This window comes from Chrysochloris asiatica, unplaced genomic scaffold (assembly GCF_000296735.1).
Source record: "Chrysochloris asiatica unplaced genomic scaffold, ChrAsi1.0 scaffold00015, whole genome shotgun sequence".
Taxonomy (NCBI): domain Eukaryota; kingdom Metazoa; phylum Chordata; class Mammalia; order Afrosoricida; family Chrysochloridae; genus Chrysochloris; species Chrysochloris asiatica.
This window is the reverse complement of record NW_006408533.1, coordinates 630854-640550: the sequence shown is the minus strand read 5'-3', so window position 1 is coordinate 640550 and position 9697 is coordinate 630854. Positions and strand designations below refer to the sequence as shown.

Sequence of the window (9697 nt, the reverse complement as noted above, 5' to 3'; positions counted from 1 at the left end):
GGACATTGTTTCGTTCTGCTGTGCATGGGGTCGCTATGAGTCGGTTCCGACTCGATGGCACCTGACATCAACAACAACAACAACCTTGTGGTTCAAACTGACTTTTCGGTTCAGTGCATTATCCTGCAGCACCACACCAGGATTCCCTATGGCCCATAAACCTACAATATTTGAGATTTGGTTCTCAAAGAAAGATAATCAACCCCTACAGTAGACTAACACAGTGAGTGTGAGGACACAGGTGTCATCCACCAGACTGCTGTGGGCACAGAGCTTCTACTGAGTGCTGGCTGGGACAATGAGGGTGGATCCCCCAGCTCAGCTGTGCTCCACGCCCTCTGCCAAATGCTGCTACCTGCTGACCTGCCTTTCCTCTCAAGGACAGCGCCTCAACTGGGGGTGCACAGGCCTGGACCTAGGTGAAAGGAGTCGGCATCGTATTCAGGGGCAGAAATGACTGTTGGGAGAGGCTGGTAAAAGAGATCATTAGCCGAGAGTATTCCAGGATGGGTAAGATTTACATGTTGATAAAACAGTGAGTATGTTTAATTCTCTGTGGCTGGAGATGAGGACTGGAGTCTGGCTTCCTAGACCTAGAGAAAGAGAAGTTAAGTCACTTCAAATAGAGCCGACTGCCAGCCTGTGGAAGGTGATAGAGATTTATTTGTGAAAAGGCTATTCAAAGATTATTGCAGTTGTATGTGTTTATGCATATATATCTATATATGTCTGTCTCTGTAAGGGATAAAGAGTCTGGAAGACCACAGATCTAATCATTAGCCTTGGTTACATCTGAGAAGTGAGGTGGGGGTGAGCGAGTTTTTAATATATTTTCTTGCACATCTATGGTATTGGAATATTGATTTTGTAATTAAAGTAATTTTGGAATCATTTCTCTTTAACCGTTTAGGAACTGGCAAGGTCTAAAAATGCTTGAATAAGATAATTCTTGTGGTTATAAATAGCTGTGTAAGGGTGGCAGGTGACCGTGGGTGAACTGTGGAGGATGATCATATTTGGACTTGGGCCCATTGGTGGGTACTTAAATCTCCCTTTAACGAGATACACTCTGAGAGACTCTGAGCATGGCAGGTGACTCCCGGAACTTTAATCCTATTTAAACTGACAGTCATTCTACTTAATAACATCAGTCATAACTGAGGAGCTGCTGTCTGCAGACCCCGCTGCCCTTGGCCTTTTTGGTTACCTGAGGAACACTGGAGCACACCTTTTGATTTGAATGCACTTTGTGGTGAGTTTAATTTCAGTATTGGTCATACTTCCTTCCCCAAACAGATGATCATTGAATATGCTTTCAAATAAGCACAGAGGTTTTCTTGTGTCAGAGTAAAGTCAACTTTCACCCAGAGATTTTAAGTTTGGAAACCAGGTGTTTTGTTTGAAGAGGGAAGTGCATGCCCTGCACGTGATCTCATGGTCACATGCTATATCCTTGGTCTTGGTGCCAACATGTGCTGCTCAGGTGGCATATTGAAGCTAGTAAACTCTTGACTGCCCATTGAGTTGTGCATAGTATGAATTTGAGACCCAAAACCGAGGTGCTGGGGTGTCGGCTAGGTTCTCCATGGGATCCAGAGATGAGCACATGCAGCCCTACCTGGCAGGAGTGAGCAGCCGTGAGGCATGATCTCTGACTGCAGTGGAAGGGTGAAGGGCTCCAACTTCAGGCTTTGCCATCTCTTAGATGTGGCCTTACTTGAGTTACTTGACCTCTCCAACCTCGGTTTCTTCATTTGTAAAATGGTCTAATTGTAAAAAGCCTGTTGAAGACGACTGGTAATAAAGGCCGACTTTTAAGAAGGGTGGTTTCCTTTTTAAACATATGGGATGTCAGGCAGGTAGTTGGGAAGTGTAGCTGGAGGGAAGCTGGGTATCATATGAAGTGGAAAGGGAGCAAAGGGGTCTGTCAGTGGTGTAGGAGCAGTGTTTGTAGGCTGGAATAAATGAAGTGACCAGCAGAGAGGTGAGGTGGGAAATAGAGAAGAGGAAAAGGTCAGATGATGGAGGCTCAGGAACATGGTGCCAGCCGAGCTGGAGTTGAAGAAGACAGCGCTCTTTGTTTGGCTGCAGGTGAGATGAAAGCCAGGGGAGGTGGTGGCAGAGAAAGGTTGGAGTGGTGGGGCCTCCTGTCAGTGCCTCTGTGAGTGTGCATGTGCTCCTGTCCCCAGACAAAGTAGAATGTCCAGGGTGTATGCTCTGTAATGTTCTTCATTTCATTGTATTTCAGTGAGAGTCTCTTTTTGGAATCCTGTCTGTGCCATGGTTTCTGTGACCTTGGACAAGTTATTTAGCTCCCCTCTGTGCCTTTGTTTTCTCATCTGTAAAATAGGTATAATATGGCCCCTTCTTCATTGAAGGTATCATGGATTTCCAGAAGAACAAACAAATCTATGTTGGAAAAAGAACAACCAGAATGCTCCTTAAAGCCAAGATGGCCAGATTTCATATCTCATACTTTGAACATATTATGAAAAGGGTCCAGTCCCTAGAGAAGGATATCAGCTTGGTAAAGTGGAGGAGGGACAGCGAAAAAGAGGGAGAACCCTCGGTGAGATTTGCACAGTGGCAATAAAAATGGGCTCAAACGTAGCAGCAGTTGTGAAGGTGGTGCAGGACTGGGTGGTGTTTTGTTCTGTTGTATGTAGTAGGGTCACTATGGGGCAGAACCGACTCATTGTGAGGATTAGCAGAGCTGATACATGAAAGGCATTTAAATACAGTGAGTGCCTTTGGGGCCTGCTGCTTTAGAGCTGCTGCTTTAGGCTGGATGACTTTTTTTTCTCCCCCAACCAATCATATGTTTTGTTTCATAGGCAGGATGACTTTTAGGAAAGCAAACCTAAAAGCATTAAGTCAAGCCCAATTTTCTTGATCCCAAAAGAACCTCAGGTGTTTTATTTCTTTTGAAGGTCTTTGGTATTCTGCTGAGGTCTCACACAGTTCATTGCCTTAAATTGTGTGGTGTTTTCTAGTTTATCAATTGCTTCAACCTGGAGTCATCATTTGATCTTCAAATCCATCCGTTCACAGGTTGGAAAATTCCCCCGAAGCAAAGCTGAATAAATATGCTTCAGGTGTGATATGGCTCACCTGGCACCTTCATGGAGTCTCCTGATCACTGGGCTATGAAGCCAGGACTCCCAGCCTCCTTCCTTTCCACCACATAGGTGGGAGCAGAACTTGGCTTTGAAAAGAACAGTGTAAAAGTACAAAAAGATGATCTTTGTTAAAAGGAACTAAATAGCATTGGATCTTTGATTGTCTGTGTGGGACCAATTGCTGCTGAAAGAGAATTGAGACTCCAGACCCTCCCCCCAACCCCCACCCCACCCCCAGTACTGTGTATTAGATCCTAAATTCTGGGCACTTGGTTGCAGAAAGCTACAGTTCACAGTGTGAGCCCTAACTACATTTTGAGTCTTGACATAATTCAACTTTCATCGAGTCTATGCTAACTTTTAACTAGCAATGTAAAGCTCTTGGCCCTCTGGCAGAGTGTGTTTGAAAGTGGGCCACTCCCCTCACCAGTCGGGAAGGGCACCCTCGCCCTCAGGGACTTGCCTGGGTGTGCCCTTAATGGAAATTGGGGTACCAGATTCACATGATTATGAGTCATTCCCCCATCAAGATATCCAGAGGACCCTAGAACCAATCCTGTAAGCTTTTTTAATCTGCAGTATTATACATGTATCCCAATTATGGTCCTTCCTCTCTCACCCCCACACTTTATCTGCTGCCAGTCATGATTTTGTTGACAGTTTCCTTCATTTTCCATGTTCTGCAGTTAGCAGTGTGGCCATGAATCCTTTGGACACCCTTAGGGCCTCATTCTGGTGGCCTCCCTCATCTGTAGGATTTGCCTTTGTCTTGTCTTTATCTAAGACTTAATAAAGGGTCTCTATAAAATACATTTGAATTTGGGGTCTCTTTTTCTCCAAGAACACCAGTTTGTCATGCCACCATGGTGTGTTGCTTGGATTTCAGTGACTGAAGATGCCAGGTACCGCTCAAGCCCAAGATGGGTTTACCCTATTGGTCTGTGAAGAATTCGAAGAGGTCTTGGGAGGGTTACCTTGTATTTAAATTACATGTAAACATCTGCAGTTTTCCTTCAACTCTCTACTCTTCTTTGCCTTTTCAAACTTGATAAAGATAATGACCTCTTAGTTGGAAACTTAGGGTTGCAGTACTTCCGCTGCATTATAAGATCTAGAACCACTGTTGTTGGATGTTGTTGAGTCGGTTCCAACTCAAGGCGATCCTGTGCACAAAGAGCGAAACATTGCCCTGGACTGCGCCATCCTCACGATTGGTATGCTGAACCTGTTGTTGCTGCTACTGGGTCAGTCCTTCTCATTGGGGATCTTCCTTTTTTTTGCTGACCCTTCACTTTACCAAGCACTTGTTTAAGTGCCATGAAATTGGTTCCGCCTACTCACAGTTGTTGCAGCAGTTTTAGATTTAAGAGTGTCACAGCAGCTCTTGATCTGTCCTTGAAGAAACTGAGGCCACTCAGAGAGGTGAAGTAAAGTTTCAGATTTTATAAAGCCGGCTGGCTCAGAGGAGCTTGCTTCTCCAGATTCTGAGTGCTGAATGCAGGGCAGTACAGACTTGAATCGGGGAGGGGGTTAGGTTGCAGACCTGTTTGAAGACAGGAGGGAAACCAGGATTGGTTCCATTCAGTAACCTGATTAACATTCTAGTTTGTCTCCTGGGCAGAGAGAATTGGTCCCACTTAGTAACTTGATTAACATTCTAGCTTGTCTCCTGGGCGGAGAAGGCAGTGAATGTTTTTACCTTTTCCTATTCATAGTGACCCTATATAGGATTTCCAAGGATCAACTGGTAGGTTTGAACCTCCCACCTTGCAGTTAGGAGTCTAGTACTTATCCTACAGCACCACACCAGGACTCGAAGCACTAGGTTTATGAAAATAACAATCACAAATCTCTTTATAAAAATAATGGTGGTAGAGTTTGCAACGTCTCCAAAAAAGTATAATGTTGTGGCTTTGTTCAATGTGTGTCACTTCCTCATTTGTGAAATTTCTTGTTTTGGCTAAACATAATGATTTTTAAGGAGTCAAAAGAGGGGTAAATTGAATTTCTATTCAACATATCTAAAGACTGAATTCAGAGATGTACCCTGCACACATACAAGCCCAACTCCTGGGTGGTTTACTTATTATTTTTTTCCCATAGCTTCAGGGATTGTGTGGGGATTTGTATCTTGACCCTAAGGAGCCCTGGTGGCACAGTGGTTCAGTGCTTTGTTGCTTAAAGAACAGTCCACAACTGCTCTGAAAGAGACAAAAAGGAGAGATGTGACACATCTGCTTCCAGAGAGGACCAACACAGACTGAATGAAGTAGCTCTTTGTATGTGTGTTGGTCATGTGCTACTGTCACTGCCAAGAAATGGGATTCATGCTGTTGCTTTTGTTCAGGTTTATTTTCTTTAATGGCTTTGCTGCTAGGCATCTTAGAGCCAAGGTTCCATTCTCAATATCCTGGGCTTTCCTGCTGGATAGACTGGGTAGACAGTTGTAAATCCAGGCTCTCCCAGGCTCCTGGTGTTCTGTGTCTTTGTGGTACAAAGGACTGGGTGGGTGGCGCTTTGGGCATGCTCTTTGGAGCCTGTTGCTGACCCAGTCATTGATTCACTCTGAACCCACCTTCCCTCTTGTGAATTTTCTAACAGCCTTGTGACTCATGGGGAATATGAGTGGCTCTTGAGAAATCTTTGCCTAAGAGAATTTTAGCATTTCTTTTAAGATTGCGCTGGTGGTTTTCCTTAAAGTTAGCACATTGTTTGTTTTCTACTTCAGTTTTAAGAAAAACATCTTCATTGTTGCTCCCTTCTGGTGTGGTGCTTGACTGCAAGGTCGGTTTGACCCACAAGGTCAGCGATTCAAGCTCACCAGCTGCTCTTTGAAGACCCTATACAAGATCACTATGAGTTGGAACAGACTTGATGGCACTTAATAACAGCAAGATTGATGTTTGTTATTTTGTTCTTCATGGTACCACTGATGTACTGATATTAATTAACGTAAATATATATGGGAATGTTTTTTCAATATTTAAAGCTTTTATAGTTTATTGGAGTCCTGGTGTGGCACTGTAGGCTATACACTGGATTGCTGACCACAAGGTTGGTGCTTCAAGCCTGCCTACTATTCCTTGGAAACATGGTACAGCTTTGCTGTAAGTTGGATCCAACTCAACGACACTTAACAACTTAACAACTATTGGGAGTTTTGATATGGTGCTGTAGGATAAGCAGTGAAGTGCTAACCTCAAGATCAGCAGTTCAAACCCATCAGCTGCTACTTGGAATGTCTACATGGGGTCGCTGAGTTGAAAGTAACTCGATGGCTTTTCACAATAATAGTTTGTTGTGGGAGCCCTGGTGGTATAGTGGGTTATGCGTTGGGTTGCTATCCCCACGGTCAGTGGTTGTAATCCACCAGCTGACCTGCAGGAGAAAGATGAGGCTTTCTGCTCCTGTAAAGATTTACAGCCTCAGAAACCCTATACCAGGTCGCAATGACTCAAGGACACACAACAACAACAAAATAGTTTGTTACGCAGATATGTAAACTCTAGTCCTTATTCATTGCCAACTTTCATACTACCTTCTACATTGTGATTCTTATGGATCTTAAATGAAGCGTCCTTGTGTAAAGTAAAGTAACAAACATTGAAATCATGTAAACAAGTAACTTACATTACTTTTCCATTGACTTACTTGGCATTTGTGCATTTGGTCTATTCTCATGAATATTTTTCAAAATGTTCAACTGAGTGCCTTTTGCTGTCACTTCATTTTAAAGGTAAAAGAGAAGGTTCTTTAATTGTGCTGGAGCCCTCCTGGTATGGCGCTGTAGGAGAATGCACTAGACCATCAGGTCGGTTTGACCTGCAGAGTCAGCAGTTCAGACTCTGAGTCAGCACCGACTCAACAATAGCAACGTAATTGTGCTGGTGGAGCTGTAGGATAAGGACTAGACTGCTAACTGCAAGGTCAGCAGTTCAAACCCACAAGCTGCACCAAGGGAGAACCATGAGGCTTTCTGCCCCATGCAGATTTAGAGCCTTGGAAACCTTGTGTCTTGCTATGAATCAGAATCAATGCGATGGCAGTGAGCTTGGTTTGGTTTTATAATTGTTCTTGTGTGGGTTCTTTTGTGATTGAAAGGACTCTTTGTTTTTTAGCACTGAGGTCTTGATGACAGTTTTGTGTTCCCTTTCTTTAGGTGTTGTCCCAGTCTTGTGTTTGGTATGGAGAGTGTGGGATTGCATCCGGAGATAAGAGATACAATTGCAAATATTCGGGGCCACCAAAACCGTTGCCAAAGGATGGGTATGACTTAGTGCAGGTAAGTTCATTATCTGGGGCATTGGGAACATAAAATACTGACCAGCCAATACCTTCAATGCTGTTATGGGATGTTGTTAAGTGCTGTTGAGTCAATTCGACCCATAGCAACCCTGTGTAGGGTTTCCAGGGAGTAGCTGGTGAGCTTGAACCACCGGTTTTGCAGTTCAGACGACATTACAGTCTGACGCATTAGCCCACAGCGCCATAAGGTGGCTTAAATTATCCCAGGCCCCTCACACAATGGCAGAGAAGATAACATAACTCTAGGAGCTCAATTTTTCACAAACTGACTTTATTACTTCCTTAGATTGAACAACAGCAGGTTATTGTTTAAAGACCAAACTTGGTTCTTTTGCAGCTTTTATAAATTTTATTAGAAGATAGCCTGTTTTTAGTTCCTGGACTTCAGGGCTTGAATGGACTCTGCAGCTGAGTGTCCGACTTCCTTATCCTGTCCTCATTTAGTGACCCCTCCCTCTGCTTTTGATGGAGAGCCCATGAATTTGGGCTGCTACCAAGGTTGTTTTCTTACCATTCCTGGCACACAGGAAAAAAACACAGAAAAACCCTAAGAAGACCCAACTATTCCTCTTATAGATAAATACCCAGGAGACTTAAAATAGCAACACCAGAAGACTCATGCATCACAGCACTTTTCACAGTAGCTGGAAGGTGGAAGCGACTGAAATGTCCATTAGCAGATGAATAGATAAACAAGCATGGCATACATAGTGCACCATTGCTCAGTCAGAAATGAAGTTCTGACTCAATGGCACTTAGCAACATATGAAAAAAAGCAAATGCATAGAAACCAAAATTATTACTAGTTGCCAGGTGTGGGGCAAAACTGACAGAATACAACTGAAATGTTTCAGCAAACTGATGCAACACTGAAAACACTCACTCCTCTATGCCAAGAAATTTGGAAGACAAGCTGCCAATTCAACAATAGAAAGAAATCGATATGTGTGCCTATTCCAAAGAAAGTGGACTCAACAGAATGCAGAAATTATTGAATAATATTAATATCATATGCAAATAAAATTCTCCTGGGAGTCATCAAGGCAAGCCATCAAGGCCCTTCAGGACAGACCCCCTCCCAAGACTGAAACTCAAAGGAATACACGAGCAGGCTTGTAAGCTCGCTGGTGACCACCGGGCTCTGCTTGTGAGTGGAAGTGGACGGAAGGCAGCATGAAGACATATTCCGTAGACTCCTGTTGACCTTGAGATGAGAGAGAGAAGAGGAAGGGCTATTGCTCCAAAGTTTGTGGAGACTTGGGAACTCCTGAGCCCATTGACACCAACCTAACCACAGAGGACTAGAACTGCAAGTGGAGCATCCAGCTGATATGAAGTGGGGAGAGGTGCACAAGAACACCCAAACTTGCAGATAGTACCCATGTGACCTAGCTTAGATGGCTTGATGATCAAACCTCTACTAAAGGAAGATAAAGAAGTTTGATACACGAAGCAAGTGTAAATTGCTACAATTTGATGAACTTGACCTTTGCTTTTTGACGTAGTTGCTCAAAATGCCATCTGAGAGAAGACTGTTCATATCAAGGATCAAGCCTACCCCCTCAGTATACAGGATTGATAGGGACAGGCAACTTAGACATTGGCTACCTAAAATGAGGGGGCTATAAGGTCACAAAGTGGCTGGGTTACAAGTTTTCAAGAGGGAGTTTAGTTTTCAGAGTGAGGGAGGGAGGTAAAATCCCCACTGAATACTTTTCATCTTGTCTAGATGGGTCTGGTGAAAGGAGATGGGATAGGATTCTTTTAATTCAATAGTAAGTGTTATCATGACTAATTGTGATGGTCACAACTATAAAGGTAGAAGATATATTACAAAAGGGGAGGGAGGGTAGTTAATCTTACATTCCAGAAACAGAGGACCCTACAACTATCAAGAGGGAAGAGTATGAGTGGAACTTGGGACCCTAACCAGAGAAGCACCAGAGATGGAGGTGTAGAGCAGCTGAGGACTGTAAACTCATGGAAAGAGAAAGGCTGTGTGCTGGTGGCCAAGAGACTGGCTCACAAAATGTGCTCTTTGGTTGTTCAAACAATTAACTATTCCTGCGTGTTTTTGTGTACATCAAAAAAAAAAAAAAAAAGGAATAGAGGCAGATACTGTTAACAGATGGTGCATGCAGGGGGCATTGTAATCCCTGCAATATGATTGGTTGAGTGCAAAACCAGTGTCTGCCAAGTAAACTATCACTCAATTCACAATAAAAACTTAGAAAAGCTAATCGAATTTCCCATGAGCTCTTTGAAGTCGCCTC

At 43.6% G+C, this 9697-nt stretch overlaps 1 protein-coding gene across 1 annotated transcript in view; it reads left to right on the top strand.

The window, feature by feature from the left end:
• NPC1 (Niemann-Pick disease, type C1) overlaps positions 1 to 9697 on the top strand; it is a 72701-nt gene that overhangs the window by 25210 nt on the left and 37794 nt on the right. Inside the window, exon 2 of the mRNA XM_006835119.1 lies at positions 7279 to 7401. Coding sequence (XP_006835182.1) covers positions 7279 to 7401 — 123 coding nt within the window. The remainder of the gene's footprint in view (positions 1 to 7278; positions 7402 to 9697) is intronic.